The 17,383-nt window shown below is 33.5% G+C and overlaps 3 protein-coding genes and 1 long non-coding RNA gene across 5 annotated transcripts; 1 reads left to right on the top strand and 3 right to left on the bottom strand.

Annotated features, from left to right (window-relative positions):
- Positions 1-673: 673 nt before the first annotated feature.
- On the bottom strand, positions 674-6,507 carry LOC111004790 (uncharacterized). Of its 2 annotated transcripts, none has more exons than XR_002600642.2 (3): positions 6,177-6,507; positions 5,323-5,494; positions 674-886 (listed from the first exon to the last, which is right to left on the bottom strand). It is a non-coding gene; the product is annotated as an uncharacterized LOC111004790 (long non-coding RNA). The 2 variants fall into 2 exon arrangements; XR_015788752.1 differs by lacking the exon at positions 6,177-6,507 and adding an exon at positions 5,567-5,707.
- On the top strand, positions 897-5,496 carry LOC111004761 (sulfate transporter 1.3). The gene is made up of 13 exons (XM_022275943.2): positions 897-2,573; positions 2,678-2,726; positions 2,822-3,029; positions 3,144-3,318; positions 3,412-3,477; positions 3,573-3,686; positions 3,797-3,913; positions 4,007-4,133; positions 4,228-4,514; positions 4,627-4,817; positions 4,979-5,064; positions 5,177-5,253; positions 5,351-5,496. The coding sequence occupies exons 1-13, from the start codon at positions 2,229-2,231 to the stop codon at positions 5,492-5,494; spliced, it is 1,986 nt and encodes a 661-aa protein (XP_022131635.1). The 5' UTR covers positions 897-2,228; the 3' UTR covers positions 5,495-5,496.
- A 5,186-nt stretch (positions 6,508-11,693) lies between the features above and the next one.
- LOC111008997 (FCS-Like Zinc finger 6) lies at positions 11,694-12,563 on the bottom strand. The gene is made up of 2 exons (XM_022281895.2): positions 12,199-12,563; positions 11,694-12,099 (listed from the first exon to the last, which is right to left on the bottom strand). Exons 1-2 carry the CDS (start codon positions 12,453-12,455, stop codon positions 11,922-11,924), a joined length of 435 nt encoding a protein of 144 aa, XP_022137587.1. The 5' UTR covers positions 12,456-12,563; the 3' UTR covers positions 11,694-11,921.
- A 1,053-nt stretch (positions 12,564-13,616) lies between these two features.
- On the bottom strand, positions 13,617-17,028 carry LOC111010983 (uncharacterized). Its single transcript, XM_022284581.2, has 7 exons — positions 16,749-17,028; positions 16,561-16,645; positions 15,398-15,490; positions 15,101-15,277; positions 14,873-14,971; positions 14,326-14,568; positions 13,617-14,191 (listed from the first exon to the last, which is right to left on the bottom strand). The coding sequence occupies exons 2-7, from the start codon at positions 16,633-16,635 to the stop codon at positions 13,889-13,891; spliced, it is 990 nt and encodes a 329-aa protein (XP_022140273.1). The 5' UTR covers positions 16,636-16,645; positions 16,749-17,028; the 3' UTR covers positions 13,617-13,888.
- Between the last annotated feature and the right edge of the window lie 355 nt (positions 17,029-17,383).

Consider the following 17,383-nt stretch of genomic DNA (forward strand, 5'->3'; position numbering starts at 1 on the left):
CAGGGATATACTTGCTTGGAAATTGGAACAAAAAGAAACAACTTAAACAATGTTTTGAAATGATCTGAAATCAGCGTCTCAAAAAAAAAAAAATTCTGAAATCAGGTTTTGGAATGGGTGAGCCAATTTCCAGTATGAAATTTGATGGGCTTGAAACGGTCGCCCAGTCACATACCGTACAACGACGAGATACCGACCAAGTTCAAGTTCGTCCGACGTGTTCGTTAGTGGCCCCTAACAACACCGTAAAGTAGACAAGACAAGAGCCTTACATTTTCTACACCTGTTTTTCTGTCCCAACATTCCACGTGGCATTTTTCTTTTCTTTTCGTTTTTCCTTTTTTTTTGTCTTTTTTTTTTTGCCGCAACCAGGTATTAAATATCGTTCCACATATTACTATCCATGTAAGTAAATCGAGAATTTTATAGCATTACAAAAAAAATTCGACAAAATATAAAAAATATCGACAAAAATATCATTATATAGACATAATATTAATATTAGTTAACTTATCTATAAAGGTTGAGTGTTATTGGATGTATTAAAAAAAATGCTATTAGTCAATTTAAATACTTTTTACGATTTTTTCTATTTTTATAACATTTCTAGAAATATCCATCAATATTGATATTTTATCAATAGAATTGAGACCTCTGCATTTGGATCCATATCGATATTTAAAACTTTGACCATAACATTGCTTGGTAACATTTTCTTGTTACTTACTCGGAATGTCTTATTTTTGGCGATTCCAGTGCTCAATATATATTCTGATTACAAACCAAAACCATCAGTTCACACAAAAAAATCTGTCCATCTTCATAAGTTTTCTTCGCAACCAAACACAAACACAGAACTAGCTATCAGATTCAAGATATCTATCGTCTTCCTCGAAAAACAAAAGAGAAAACAATTGGTAAGATTTGAGAACTGGGGAACTATTTTTCATTTTAGTCGATTTTGCCAAAAATAAAACAGACACCCATGCATGCGTGGCTACAATTCCAAATTCAGTTTTTGGGTCAGAATGTACTAAAAATAGCCAAAAACTTGTGGATTCATTGCATGTAGTCACCATTTCGTCACTTTCGTTTGGCTTTGGCCTTGTATAAAAGAAAGAAAGAAAAAAGATCTCTAGGTGGTGATTTTTCTATTTATTTATTTATTTTTATTTGTCATCAGTCACAGAGCAGAACAAGAATCTTTCAGAAATAAGAAACGTTTCAGACCACCAAGTGTTGGGAGGAAGAAGCAGAAAGAGGAAAAAGGTGTGCCATTGCAACTCATTATCCCTCGTACATAAAAAAATTCCACTTTTCTCCCCTTTTGGTGTTTAAAAAATAATCTCTTCTTAAACAGGTAATCTGGGGCCAGCTTTTGAACAAGGAATACCTTTTGGAATTAGAGGCAGAACTAAGGACACGAGGTAATTTTGGGCTGATTCTTCTTTGAAAGTTTTGGGGAATAATGGAGGGGTCTATCGAGCTACATTGTTAGATGATTAGATGATGACAATCATATGCCATCCATGATTTTGATGCTTTATTTTTATGGAAGATTAGCTCTTTGGATATTCCTCAATTTCTTCGAGTTAAAAATAATAACCTTTTTTTAAAAAATTTACTACATTGTTTCTGTAACATCACAATGCCCTTTGCGAGAATATTGTTTCTTTGTTTCTATTTTAGAAGTTGCATTCAAGTTGATGTGTTTTCTTATGGTGCATTGTGGGCCTTTGGTGTCAGTCTCAAGTAAAATAGTGGCTATATTCAATCAAACATGGTATTCTTATGGTGAAGTCTTCTATTACTACGAAACTCTCGTGCTGTTGGATTCCTTAAGGCTCTTTGTGGTCCTCAGGTAAAAAAAGAAAAATCTATAAAGTAACCAAAAATGTGAAAGAATTTTGTCTAGCAATTTTAGGTCATTAGGAACCACTTCATTCTAAATTTCTGTCTGTTTTTTTGTGTATATATACGAAGGAACTCGGCTGCTAATTTCCACATCCATTTTCCTTCTCCATTTCAACTAGGGGTCAGCTTTTATTTGTCTATAATTCCTGATATGAAGTTTTGTTAATATTGATTTAGTGTTTTGAAGTGTATTATGTATACACGTGTTGTGATCGCTGTTTGATTAAGTTAAGAATTGTTTATGTTTATGTATGCTTATGGTATTTTCTTATCAAGTTCTTTCAAATTCAGGTGACAATTAAGTACAAGTTCAAATGAATAAGAGAGAGAATTCAACCACCGAGGAGGGACCTGAAACAAAGGAGGACAATACAAGTTTGACATCACCAAATGATCAAGAACAAGATGAGCCATACATTCACAAAGTTGGGGTTCCACCAAAGCAAAATCTCTTGAAAGAAATCAAGTCCGGAGTGAAAGAAACATTTTTCCCAGATGATCCTCTGCGTTCATTTAAGGATCAAACCAAGGCGCGGAAATTTATTCTCGGCATCCAGGCTGTTTTCCCTATACTTGAATGGGGAAGAGATTACAATTTGACTAAGTTCAGAGGAGATCTTCTTGCTGGACTCACTATTGCTAGTCTCTGCATTCCTCAGGTATAGCTTCTTAAACTTTCGTAGGTAATGATTTTGAACAAGGAAGATACTAAAAAAGGCATAGATAATGCTACTTGCTAATGATTGATTTCTTACAATATCAGGATATTGGGTATGCAAAGCTTGCAAATTTGGATCCGCAATATGGATTATGTGAGTTTTTGTTCGGCTATTAACTCCTAACATGGTTCTTATCAAAGATTTTCTTGTGAGGCTAATCTCATCATTCTTTTCCAAAAATTTTGCAGACTCAAGTTTTGTTCCACCATTAATTTATGCACTTATGGGTAGCTCGAGAGATATAGCCATTGGTCCAGTTGCTGTTGTTTCTCTCTTGTTGGGAACACTAGTTCAAGCTGAAATCGATTCCACTACTAACCCAGAAGCATACAGGCGGCTGGTATTTACAGCTACATTCTTTGCAGGCATAACACAAGCCACTCTTGGGTTTCTGAGGTGATTGAACACTTTCATTCAAAAACTTGTTAGTTTTGAAGGTCTTGATATGTTCCTATGAAATCCCCAGCTCTTTTCTACTTTATTGAGTGTAAATTTTAACTGTGGGATCAGGCTGGGATTCCTAATTGACTTCTTGTCCCATGCTGCCATCGTTGGCTTCATGGGTGGAGCTGCCATCACCATTGCTCTCCAACAACTCAAAGGCTTTCTTGGCATAAAAAAATTCACAAAGAAAACAGACATTATCAACGTTATGCAGTCGGTATTCGGCTCAATCCAACATGGAGTGAGTTCTCTTCTCCTGTGATTGTAAAATGAAAAAACTGTTAGCGTTTGCAAATTTACCTTACTCACTGTAACATTGTTTACTTTGTCACAGTGGAACTGGCAGACAATAGTCATTGCAGCAACCTTTCTTTTCTTTCTTCTATTTGCAAAATTCGTTGTAAAGTCCCTTACTTCTATCACCAATCATATGAAAAACTCATCCATTTTTCTTCTCTCCCTTCTCTTATTATTGCTTTCATTGTTATGGAACAGGGAAAGAAGAACAAGAGGCTCTTTTGGGTGCCTGCAGTTGCTCCCCTGACATCTGTTGTTCTGTCAACCCTTTTGGTTTACATTACTCATGCAGAGAAGGAAGGAGTTGCAATTGTAAGTATTTTCGTTCATATTGTATTACCACCATCGCAGGCGCTTTCAACTGCCAGGGTTGATCTTTTTACTTCTCTTTTCTCATGTTTATATTTTTCTGACTTGTAAAGGTGAAACACATAGACCAAGGAATCAATCCCCCATCTGTGAAAGAATTATATTTCTCAGGTGAATACCTTGTAAAAGGGTTTAAGATCGGTGTCGTGGCGGGCATGATAGCATTGACGGTGAGCCTACTCTAAAACTATTCTGCTGTTGGAAGAAAGTTTAGTTGTCATTTTTTGTGTTCAAGACTCTGAATCTTTTGTTTGGATTTTTAGGAAGCCATTGCTATAGGAAGAACGTTTGCTTCAATGAAGGACTATCAAATTGATGGGAACAAGGAAATGGTGGCAATGGGGTTCATGAATGTTGTTGGCTCAATGACTTCCTGCTATGTAGCAACAGGTGAGAAAAGAGAGAGGAAAATGTATCAGAATAAGAGACTTGTTAGACTTCCAATTATCATGTCAAGTGATTGTGTTTATATGGTTGCCTGCAGGTTCGTTCTCTCGATCAGCCGTAAATTACATGGCTGGCTGCCAAACTACAGTTTCCAACATTGTGATGTCCATTGTAGTATTCCTAACTCTGGAATTCCTCACCCCACTTTTCAAATACACTCCAAACGCGATTCTGTCTGCTATCATCATAAACGCTGTGATCAATCTAGTTGACTTGCACGCAGCGTTGTTGATATGGAAGATTGATAAATTTGATTTTGTTGCTTGTATGGGAGCCTTCCTCGGTGTCATATTTTTCTCTGTTGAGATAGGCCTTCTAATTGCGGTAACTAACTGATACCTACCTACCTCCCCTTCACCTTAAACTCCTGAAAATCAAACATATTCTTTGTAACTAACTTCCTAGTTATTTGGTTTTTCTCTCTTCCTTTTTGTAGGTCTCCATTTCCTTCGCCAAAATCCTTCTACAGGTTACCAGACCAAGGACTGCAATTCTTGGAAATATCCCCAGGACGTCTGTTTACCGAAACATACAGCAATATCCCGAAGCAATCAAAGTCTCTGGCCTTTTGATTGTGAGAGTTGATTCAGCAATTTACTTTTCCAACTCGAATTACATTAAGGAGAGGTATAAATAGATGAAAGTCCCATCATATAGCCAAACTTTGTCTTTTTTTAACTTATTTTCATCTATCTTTGCTGTTCCTAAATTAGCTATTTAAGAGAATACAACTTAAAAAGCAACATGTTAGCATTCAGAAATGAGTTTGTTCAATTTCTTCTTTACAGGATATTGAGATGGCTGGCTGATGAGGAAGAATTGACTAAAAAGTCATACCAGAACAGAATCCAGTTTCTGGTAGTTGAAATGTCACGTAAGTATCTGTTTTAAACCATTTTGAATCCAATTATTGACGGTGGAGAAAACATCTGTGGCTCTGTTGGGCCAATTAAACTAATTATTTCTGTTTGTGTTTTATGTTGAAGCTGTTACTGACATAGACACGAGTGGCATACATGCTTTGGAAGAGCTAAATGGGAGCCTCAAGAAAAGAGAAATTCAGGTAAGAAAATCTTCACCTTTCACAGAATCATCACAACTAATTTAACATCATGAAGTAAAATGGGCTTACCAGAAGCAATGTTTGTGAATGGAAACAGCTGATTCTGGCAAATCCAGGGCCCGTGGTGATCCACAAGCTTCACGCGTCCAAGTTTCCAGATTTGATAGGCCAAGACAACATCTTCCTGACAGTTGCAGATGCAGTCTCATCTTGTAATCCAAAGATGATGGACGAAGCTTAGCTTGAACAAAGCAAAAGAAACACAATTTAGGGACTTGGTTGTATAATATGAAACAAGATAAGACGCACTCACCAAACTGGGACATACAGAGCTCAACGCACACAGTGTGAGTGTATCAGTAGTGGGATGAATGGTGATGTGACGGTGATGGTGATGGTGGAGTCAACTCCATCCCAATACCAAAAAGAAAAGGAAAAAAAAAGTGTGAGGGGGTGTAAAATGGGAAAGTGGCATTGTATCATATATTCTCCAGTCAAAACAAGAAACAAAGAATATCAGAGACAGATAGCGCATCATTCATGGTTAAATTCTCTTGTTCTCCACATATTCATGTATAGTCAAATGAAAAAGGGAATTGAAACAATTCAGAGGCGGTTTAATCTTGCATTTTAGGATTTGACCCGTTAAAACAGATGCGGCCCTTAATTCAACCAATGTTTTTGTTTTGTAATGGGACAATGAAAAAGCCCCAACTGTGCAATGGGGGGTTGCTAGCAAAATTAAGAAATACCCAGTTGCAGACAATTAAGAACGGAAGGAATCCAATAAGAACAGTAATGGAGTACAAAAGGATCGCGTGTTGATGTCACGATGAGTTGTGAAGTGGGGAATTGGGGAAATCAAGGACAGAAAAAACACAAACAAGAGGCTCCCCTACCCACACAAAACACACATTACGAACCTGAAAAAGAAAATCCAACTGTGCGCTGTCGCTGTGTTGTAAATTGTAATAAAACAAGAGATTGCTCAACAGCTGAGCGTCGGTGGAGACGGAGATCAAGAAACGACAGTTCAACATTTGCATTTGCTTCGCCAATTCAGTGTTCTGCCTATCGAGACGATTGTCGTCAATCCACCCTTGAGAACATCAAAAACTTAACATGAGATAAATTACTATTCTTCCATGTACTATTTTAAACAATGTGATGTTATTTATTTGTAATTTTTCTTTCGGATTATTATAATTATGTTATCAAGGTTAAATCTATTGTTGGAGGGAGTGTTTTTCAATTTTTGTAATTTCTTCGCTGGTGAATGGTACATGTAGCTCACGATAAGCTTAGAGACATGATGATATATAGTAAGTAAAAATTTCGTATTTCACTTCCAACTCTCTTATTTCATCTATTATAGATTGGAAAAGTCAAAATTAAGTCATCTAAGATAAGGAAAAGTTAGGATTTTTTTTTTAAATAATTACTTTTTAAAAACAAATGAGAAAGGTAGGTTAGGATCCAAACTAATTCCAAAAATAGGGTAGGTAAATCGCAGCTAGATTTCACGAAATCGCGGCCGTCGACTGCGATTTAGGACGAAATCGCGATCTTAGGCCGCGATTTCACCGAAGGTCGCAGCCGACTTCGGTTTGACGTGGCTCCACGTGTAGCCAACGATTGCGACTTCAGCGAAAAAAAAAAGGAAAATATGTGGAAGTTCCCGTAGCGTACATTGTATGCGAGTTTTGACCCCTCCTTTGACCTAACCTATTTTTGTCAATAGTTTAAAAACCCTAAGTTACTTTTGTGTTTATTTATTTAATTTACATTTATTTAGTTATTATTTTTAAATTACCATTATTTTTGTAATTTCTTTTTAAAATGTCATTATTTTAAAACTTAACCCAAAAAATTATAGTTATTTCTGGTAATTTGTTAGAAATTTCTGTTCTAGGCAGTGTAGTTTTTTTTATTCGTTTTTTAAAAAAATTCTAGAGAGTATAGTTGCTCCTCTAAGTTTTGGTCAATTGATGAAGTAACAGACGATCACATCGAACATTCATTCACAAAAATATATACTTATATTAAACACGAAAGATTAAATTGAAATTTTTAAATGATATAAAGTAAATTGATAAACTCAAAATCATAGACTAAAGTATATATTTAACCTATCGTAAATTCGAAAAGAAAATCGGAACCAATGATCATTATTATTAATTTATTTATTAATATTGATTGGTTAAATAATTTATAACCTATACATATGTGAGTATATAGTTATTTAGACACGAAAAATAGTAAAATACATTAGTTAGACTTTTTTTTTTTCCTTCGAGTACAAGTGGATACTAGATAGAATTTATAGTTAAATCAAATATATATAATCATTGACCTTTTTACTATTGCATGTCATTTCATACTTTATTTTTCTAAATGAGAATATCATCATAAATATTATGTAGGATATATATTTTTAACCACAAAATTGGACTTCACTTTTTGCAATATTTGTGCATACTAATTAATAAAAAAAATATTTATTTTTCAAAATTCTACCCGAAAAGTATGGAATATGACAATATAATTATCGAAGCATATTATTCAAACCATTAATTTTTAAATTACTAATACAATATATCAATTCGGTTATTCATGTAATTCTAATTTATAATATTAATTTGTATACTTCATTAAACCAAATATGATACTTTATGTTCATATTTATGTGTTATGGTTCAATATTTTACTGAATACATTTCAATAATCATTGAAGAATAATTTAATTATTTATTAAATAAATATGTCTATATAAAAATACATTATATGAGACTTTTTTTCCTTTTTTTTACCAAATTATATGAGACATTTTAAAAGTAGATACGCCTCCAAAAATTGATTTAATACAATAGGGTATTATAATTGAGTTGAAATTCTAAGAATTAAATAATTATGGACTTTTATGGTATTAAAATTCGATTTTGTTTCATAAATAGTATCCTTTAATAATATAAATTTTCATTTAAATATGTGCCGACTCTTCCATCCATCAATATCAACACGAATTATGAGTTGAATATGAAGAATTAGTTATCGCGTGCCTTTTTCACATAGTTTTTTATAGCTGTTTTTATAAAATGTTATATTTAAAAGTTATAGAAAGTAATATTTCTTGCAGTGACGTTATGTTAAAAAAGAATATAATATATCAAATATTATAAATCATAGTCGAGTGGACCCCACTTGTACAACTTGCCATGCATGCCATGTCCATTCATCAACTTAGATGCCACTATGCCAGAAATATGTAAGAATTACTTTCCTTACAAGTTTACAATTTCTTAATTATTACGAATATTTAATTTCTTTAACTAAATTTCAATTAGCAGAGAGACTAAAATGGAATATTAATTTAGACATCTTGTTTCTTTTATTAAGGTCGGGGCTATAAATCTTCACGGGACATCAACTATACCAAAAAAAAAGTACAAAAGAAACAAATTTCAACGTACGAAATCAAATCAAACCACGCGAAAACTCTAAATTTTAAATTTTTTATTGTTATTTTAATCAAATATTTACATCTTATTTAAGAAAATTATAAGAATAACATAGTTATTATCGTTTAACTTTTAAAATTATTAAATTCGTTTTTGTCTAATAAAAATTAAACATTTTTTACTAGTCAGCCTACATCTGCTTATATCTTTATGGCATCCTAAATATAGTTGAACTAGTTAACATATATCTCAGTTAAAAAGTTGTGGTTGAAATTTCTACTAATAAACTTTATTATAGAGCAATTTTGCTCCCTGATGATGTTTGGTAAAATAAATTTATATACTCCAACTAATATTGTGGTTCAAATTTCTACCAATAAACTTTATTATATAGCAATTTTGTTCTCTAATGATGTTTAATAAATTAAACAAAACCTTTTATTGGAAAAATAAAGTAAGAAATATGGTCCTCCCTGTATGACCATATAAAGATACACATCAGGATTTTTCAAGATTTTCAATCCAAAAGAACATTTTTTTCTTGTTAGACTATAAATTTTGAGCCATATCATATGGTCTTAAACAATTCTTACTCTTCTAATCCCAATCCAAAATATTTGAAAGAAAGTAATATTGTAGTGTTTCAAGGTCGATAAAAATATGAATCGACACCCTATCGAGATTGGACTCAATTTAATATTAAGATTTCAATGCTTCTCTAGTATGATAAGAACTGATAATTTAGTATTTATAAATAAAAAATAATAATAATATAGGGTACTCAGTGCTCACAGAACGGTATAAAATAAGAAATAATTTTTAATATTGCAAAAAATGAGAAATTTTTATCGATTATAAAAATAAATTATCTCATAGCATTGATGAACTCTAAGAAACGTACCTCGAGTATCTCTTCTCGGCTGAATTAGAAGTTTAATCCCTATTCTTAGAGTTGTGCCGGACCGATTTAAAATAACTTTAATAAGTTTCTTCGAATTTTAAATTTGTGTCTAATAAATTTTTGACGTGAGGAATTAGTTAAAATATAAAATTAATTTTTGTATTTAATGAGAACCTGACTTTTTAATTTTATGTCTAATACTTCTGTAAATTTTAAAATTTTCTAACAAATTCATAATCTATTAAAAAAAGAGTGAAAATTTGAGGATTTATTAGACATTTTAAAAGTTCTAAAGTCTATTGAGGAGAGATTAATTTGTAATTTTTTTCGGAATAGAAAAACTCAATGACAAAGTAAATAAGTTTCAAATTAAGTTAAAATTGGAAAATTGTATACCTAATTAATTTGAACATAGTTGAATGGTCCTAAGTTGCATGTTTTTTTCTTATATTGTATGTATAATGTAATATTATAAAAGAATTTGTCAGAAATCACACAAAATATTTTAATTAGCATATCAATTATATGCTAAGCTTTATATCATGAAACAATTAGAGTAACAGAATTAATAATAATAAATATTATTATATTTCAAAAAGAAAAATAATAATAAATATTATTATATGGATCTGTAGAGTCAGGAATTTGTTAAATCACGTGGAAGCGCGCACCTGATGGAAGACACAGCACTGGAATACTTCTCTCAGATTTTTTTTTTTTTTTCTGTTGAATAATTAATATAATATACAGAAATAGAATAGAAATATATTATACAATATATGTGGTGGCGAGGTATGTGACAATTAAATTAAAAGCCAAGATTGCTTTCCAAGTGAATATCTTCCCTCCTATTTGAGCAATATATATTGTCTTATGTTATTGTCATGCCAGATGGGCCCCAATCCATGCAATGCTGACCAGGCTTCAGATTCCCCTCCTCTATTCAATCAACACCTCCTGTTGTTAATAAAAGTTTAACTTAACGATTAAGGTATTTTTTATTTTTTTAAGAGTTTTGAAGTTTTAACTTTTTATCCTCGTATTTAATTATAAAGAAAAAAAAACTTTGAATCTAATTTAGATCAACTAATGAAATTCTTTTAAAAAAAAATAAAAGTTGAATGAGATGAGAATGAAAATTTTAATTCATGTTTACTCACAAGAAAATTAACTAGTAGATTTGTATCAAACTTGAAAGACACCTTCCTTGACATTAATAGGCAATTCAAATTCATTTATCTCTTTCATTGTAGTTTCACGAGCCAAATTCTCATTCTTTATTATGTGGGCAGACATTTTTTCAATAATTACTTTACAATTCTTACTTTTTCTCTCTAATTTCTTTCAACGGAACTCATAACTTTTTAATAATGATCGTTTAACACTAATAATTTGTTTCAAATAAAAAAAATAAACGGATGATTTTATTATAAAATGTTATAAATTTCTTTTTATTTATTGATTATTTAATTTAATTTTGCTATTATTAAATAGCAAAATTATAAATAGAATTGTTAAATAGAATTCATTACATATTATAGAAATGAAACTAATGGTAGTTCTTGTAATGAAAATTATATCAATCTTTTTAAACTGATGTAATTTTAATTTAATTTAATCTTTATTTATCAATATTAAATAAATTATTATAGTAACAAATATTTACCATCAATAAAATATATTATTATTTTAATTAAAAATAGTATTAACACTTTAAGTTAATAAATTTACAATTTACTAGAAATAAGAAAATTTTGTAATTTATAATTTGTATTCTAGTAAAAATAGCATTATTTTAAATTTTGTAACGTATTGTTTTGTTACCATATCTGGAACAAGTGGAAATGGTTCTTCTTTGACATGAGCCGTCTCCTAATTCCTTCATTATATATTTAACAGTTGACTGCCGCAGCCGCAAGCAATCTAGCTTGCTCACTTCAAATGAGAGACTGATTTTTTTTTTCCCGAATTTTTGTGGATTTCGAGTTTGGAAAATGGATCTAAAAATTCAAAAAAAAAAAAGAGAGAGAGAGAGAGAGAGAGAGAGAGAGAGAGAGAGAGAGAGAGATTAACAGAGAGAATAAGAGAACAAGGCATCAAAATGGATCCCTCAGCTTTTGTTGTTCATATGATATGATATCTTAATCTTAATTTGCTGAAAGTAATTAATCCCAAATTCAAATTCCCACCCACACAATAACCGCCAATGAAGAAAATTAAGAACGACACACAATTCCAATTTGTGGGAATATTTCTTAATTCTTAGATAGATAACACTTAATTTCAGAGACTGAGGCATGAATGAATGGTTATGAAGCCGCGACGGTCTCGCCTTTGCCGGAGATCTGAGGTGGAACGCCGGCCTTCGTAGAACCCGCCGCCGCCGCCGCCGCTGCTTTTTTTGATGCTATACTGCACTTCTCCATTCTCTCATCTTGCTTCATTTGCTTCTGCCTGCATTCGTCGCTACAAAATCCCCTGTCCCCCCTAAAAACAGAGCCCCTTCGCCTTCAATTTCAGCCCCAACCAAAACAAACCCTAAAAAACGAAACGATTTAATTGGATTTCACTAAAACTTTAATTTACCTGTACATGTAAATATCACGGCCCGGGACTAGAGGGCGGGTGCAGAGAGAGCAAGCCGCGAGGAAATTAGCGGAATCCTGTAGATCGACGGAATGCCTTCTGTGGTTTCTGGGGGAAACCATTGATCCGATCATATTCGTGAGCGGCGGCGGAGGTAATTGCTCGGCGGGCGCGGCGGAGCCGCCCAGATCGAAGGTGATCTCCGTCATGCTCGCCGTCTTTTTCATCGGCGGACGCGACCTCTTGCCCAGAGACATATTATTTTTCTCCCTTCTTTGATTCTGTTTCCTGTAATCGCAAAACCAGAATCACAAAAACCGGTTCTGGTTTTCGCAGGAGGAGATGGAGAAGAACTGAAGGAGGAGGTGATAAAAGAGAAGAGAGGGCAGCCAGCAAACCAGGAACGAATCTGGTCCGTCCATTACAATCGACAGTGACTCGTCTGCATAAAATTAAGGGAATCCACGTCAGCCTGTCAATTTCTTTCAGAAATCAAATTATTTGTAGTTTTACTTCGAAAATCATTTAATGGATTTTTAAATTATTGTGCAGAGCTCGACGGGGAACATGGGGTACTCATGCCCCACTCACGTTCCAGTAAATTTCTTGATTTACTGAAACCAAACCAAAAAAGGTACCATTTTTTTTTTTTTAAATTCTTAATCTTCTTACAATTTGGAGTTTAACTCAATATTGTAACTTTAATCCATTTCGTTAATCTAAGTAAAATTAAATAGAATAATAATAATAATTGGGGAATTAAGGAGAAATATAAGGTCCACTGAATTAGTGGTACATTTATACTTAAATACACTTTGAAACCCACACATGGGGAAACAGCTCACTTGAAGTTGAGACTTCAGATTCCAATTATTTTCTTCTGCACAATTCTTAAAAAAAATGGGGAAAAATAAAGACTTGAATTAAATAAAAATGGAAATTCTCAACCAAAGTGGTTTGCTTTGGGCCTAAGAATATCTGCAACTGCCTTTTCCTTTGTCCCAACCACAATTATTGAGACAAATTAAACAAATTTTCGATCTCAATTAATCCATCTTAATCTATCGTACTTCCATTAATCTTGCATTAAAGAGCTGTAAATAACATTTATTTTCTTATGCTATTTGACAAATAATTGTTTCCTATAACGTAACATAAACTTTATGGAACATTTTGATATTGACATGAAAATTATTCGAATAATAAACGGACGATTATAATGTCGAAACGAGCATAACTCAACGGTTAAGATATCGACTGTTTAGTAAAAAATGGTAGTCTGATCGTCGTTGGGAAGTCGCTATCCTTGGGCTTTGGAAGGATGCCTTAAATGCCCACACTAGTTGAAATTGAAATAAATTATATATTTAAAATAAATTATTGACTTAACAAAGTTAGTAACTAACTGCACTAACATATTTAGATTAAAGTATAGTGGCATGGCATTCAATGTCATTGTCATATGTCATATACATAATAATAGACAAATTTCTTAGGCAACATTCAAGAAGAATAAGTCCTGCTCTAATAATGTCCAAAAAAAATGGGACATAGCTGATTGTTACATGATAGAGAAATACAAAACGCTTCGTTTTGCTCAACAGGGAAACTAATACACAGTTTTGAGTTTGGTATGGGACTGTATTCAGCAGCCTCAGCTGCCATCTGCATTTCTAGTTCTCTCATTGTCTCAAAGTTCAGAACAAGAGTTTGAGGTTTTCAAATCAACTACATTACTGCTACTCTGAGCTTTTTCCCAGACAGGCACCGTGGGATTTATCCCGGACCAGAAACACCCTGTCCGCTCATCATCTTCTCTCATCATCTCAGCGTATTTGGTTATGTCGAAACCTGCGTTGTTGTTTCCACCAAAAGCAGACTCGAGCAGGTCCATATCAAACAAATCCTCCATTATTTTCTTCGTGTTTACGTCGTTGGAGTAAACGAATTTCACTTTGTTGGCAGTTTTTGTCTCCAGGAAAGGCTTTACAACCTGTAAATGGAACAGAACGTCGTCGTCCAGCAGCGTAAATAGCAAATAATTGCTTCAAGGAAAACAGAAAATGGCAGTGTACTACTGCAATAGTACTCCTATGGGCCATAAATCACAGTAAGAATGAATTATACCATCCAGAAGGGCTCAAAAAACTTTGGCGCATCGTATAGGATTGCCAATTCGAGGCGTTCGGGATAAAAATCTTGTAAAATATGTGCAAGCTCCTTTGTTGTTTTCAGTGAAATATGTGGCAGGGCAAAATCCTTGAAATCAACCAGCCAAATTATGCTCTCCTGGTCTTGTGGCAGATTCAAAATGGCACTCTCGATGCAATACACCAAGTACCTAATCTGTCCTTCTACCGCTTTCGTGTTCTGTGGTTAAGAAAACACGAAATCGTTAAACTTACTGTTGGGAAGCTATATCTATAGGAACTCAAGTCTTTTACTTGTGTATAGAGATCCAATTTAAAGTATCCTAGTTTAACCATTTCATCCATGTAAATGAAAAGCATCTCCATAAAGAAGAATTAATGTTGCAGAGAGTCTCAGTACGGCTTTTTCTCCCCCACTTGTTTCAAAAATAGCTACGAGCAATAAAAGCTTCAAAATAAGGTTAAAGTATCTTCAATAAGTTGTCCAGTAGATTTCTGTTAGTACTGCATAATGCAAATGAAACCTGGCGACAAGGTCGCATGACTAGAATCGTTCTTCCATGTCGGTCGCCATAGTTCGCAAGATAAACTTTCCCTGTCTCAGCTTCATGAGCAACCTCCTCCTGCAATACAGATCCAACTATTAAATCCATAAACGCCATCGCTTCAGGATTAAATTCAAAATCAGAAAAAGATCATTTTGGGCTCGTGGCCATGAGTTCACTCGAAAAAAAAAGCAGGCAGTCAAATACCCATTGAATTTCTTCTGGCTTGTATTCTGACCTCCACTTCAAGGATGCTTTCAGCATTTTAGTTGCCTTCTCCACATTCCAGTTTCTTGACCTTAAATATCTTGAAATGGATGAATCTGAACAGTAAATAGATAATTTTCCCGTCAACGGCCCTAAAAGCCTTCGCACCTCACAAATCTGTAAATAATAAACTATAACAGTTGAGCAACTTTCAATACAAAAATTGGCAGCATTTTTACCTTCCTATTCTCTAGAATAGCAGCCGTCAACAGTTAGGACAATATAACTGAGAAATACCTTCGAATGATGTTCTTCAGACAATATAATTTGCTCACACTCATTTGAAGGAGGTATCTCTAAATTCGAACTCATCGTCTTTGAATTATGCACCTGAAGGCCAAAAAACAATTTCAGAACTAAGCAACACCATCATGTCATGTCTTGTTTGGTTCTCTTCTAACCTCCTAAGTTTCTGCCACATTTTTGTAATTCAAACTACCCAACAAAGAGAATTTCTTGATTTCAAGTAGAGAGCATATGGGTTGTTTCTCAACAGCATACTTATGGATGTAGTAAAAAGATGCATGAATTAATTTAAAGCAAAGATATTAAAAGATGCGTCTAAGATGCACAAGAAGAAGGGAGATCACCACCCAGGACTAATAGCTTGTAAGATCCAATGTGAGGATCGATACACTTACCGATTTCAAGTTACTTAAGCTCCCCTGTTTAATAAGAATCATGAAAATGTTTTCTTCTAGTACAGCTTGAACTTCTCTCTTTGTGACTTATTTTCAACAATCAAGAATATAAATCATATGGATTCAGATATTCATATTCTCAACCACTAATATCCAGTATTACCCTAAACATCTCAAAAACTCCTCAATTTCACCATTTCTTTGAAAAGTAAACTTAAATCCTGACAAAATGTCATTCTCATTCTCCCAAAAATTGGGTTAAGAATGTCTTCCCTGTATGCAACATGGAGAGATTTACTTTCATTTGAAGAGCAGACGAGTGGTGGGTTATGCTGCCAGTTTTCCAACATCAATCTCATGAAGAACTTATCAATTCTCCTTTTCCAGTACAGGAGATGGAAAGTCAAAATCAAATATTAAGAAAAAAGAATGACTGGTATCTAATCTAACCACCTCCATGTTCTGAGATGACATTCAGAACTAGTATAGAGCTGCTTCCCGCTTCACCCAATAGAATCAGCATAATACTCATCGCTTCACTTATCCACACATACAGGACTAAATTGTTCATTCCTTCCGATATCGATTTAATACTTAAGACTGTCAACAAGAAAGAAAAAACTACAGGCCGATGAAACACAAGGATTTTGGACCCAATTCAAGCATCCTCATAAACGCAAGACTAATCTGATATATAAATGGCCAAGAGAAGCTACTCATCTGCAATTAGTAGTTCTAATCATTCAATAAAGAAATTACCAGGTGACTGGAAAGGGGGCTTGGCGGAAAGAGCAACCCCCTTGGAGCTTCCGAGAGCGAAACCCAAGGAACCATACAAAAGTAGCTGAAGAGAGAAAAAGGGTATAATCAGTTAAGAGCGGACTCTGAGGAATTGTGGGGAAAATTATTGCACCCCCTTCGAATTTTTGTCGGTACCGTTTGATCACCTGCTCTACTTGGTAAATTCAACTCTTCAAGACGGGAAAACTCTCTTTAATCTGCGAGGACTTCGAATGAATTCCTCCGTTTCTTCTCAGAACTCAGCTGCAGCGATCGTATTCGAGTGTCTCTGGATAATTTTGCTGGAAATTCTTGTTTAGTACTAAAGAGAGAAAAACTGAATTAATGTGGACGGGCTAAGACTTGTAAAATCTTTGATGATGGTGTAGAAACTTTCTTTTATCTGAATGCTCTACAGAAATGTTCGAAACTTCTACATTCATTTGACGACCTCATAAGGATCAAAATTAAGGTATTCGGGAACTTAGATGTCTAGTTAATTAAAAACAACTCTGTTCATGTTACCATATTTGTTCATGATAATTACTATTTATGTTCCTCGGTGTGTTTACTTTATCATGAAAAAGAAAATAGATTAGGATCACTAATTTAATTTTAGTGAACCGAATGTTTCGTGGACTTAATTAATAAATAATATCTATATTAGATCTCGACTTACTTTTAGAATAAAGATTCTAGTATCAAACATTAACTTGAAACTTTGAAATTTGAATCATATTCTGGGACAAATAATGAATAAAAAGAATCGGGAAAAGGAATAAATAGAGTAAAAAAGAATTCA

Source organism: Momordica charantia (genome assembly GCF_013281855.1).
Source record: "Momordica charantia cultivar OHB3-1 chromosome 11 unlocalized genomic scaffold, Mcharantia_2.0 BLBB01000011.1, whole genome shotgun sequence".
Lineage (NCBI taxonomy): Eukaryota > Viridiplantae > Streptophyta > Magnoliopsida > Cucurbitales > Cucurbitaceae > Momordica > Momordica charantia.

Coding starts and splice junctions, on each gene's coding strand:
- LOC111004761 (XM_022275943.2), top strand. CDS start 2,229: ATGAATAAGAGAGAGAATTCAACCACCGAGGAGGGACCTGAAACAAAG. Junction 3,687..3,796: donor AGAAGGAAGGAGTTGCAATT/GTAAGTATTTTC, acceptor TGACTTGTAAAG/GTGAAACACATAGACCAAGG. Junction 5,065..5,176: donor TCTGGTAGTTGAAATGTCAC/GTAAGTATCTGT, acceptor TTTATGTTGAAG/CTGTTACTGACATAGACACG.
- LOC111008997 (XM_022281895.2), bottom strand. CDS start 12,455: ATGTCTCTGGGCAAGAGGTCGCGTCCGCCGATGAAAAAGACGGCGAGC. Junction 12,100..12,198: donor CGTGATATTTACATGTACAG/GTAAATTAAAGT, acceptor CTCTGTTTTTAG/GGGGGACAGGGGATTTTGTA.
- LOC111010983 (XM_022284581.2), bottom strand. CDS start 16,635: ATGGTTCCTTGGGTTTCGCTCTCGGAAGCTCCAAGGGGGTTGCTCTTT. Junction 15,491..16,560: donor GCCCCCTTTCCAGTCACCTG/GTAATTTCTTTA, acceptor TTTGGCCTTCAG/GTGCATAATTCAAAGACGAT. Junction 14,972..15,100: donor AGCCAGAAGAAATTCAATGG/GTATTTGACTGC, acceptor TCTGTATTGCAG/GAGGAGGTTGCTCATGAAGC.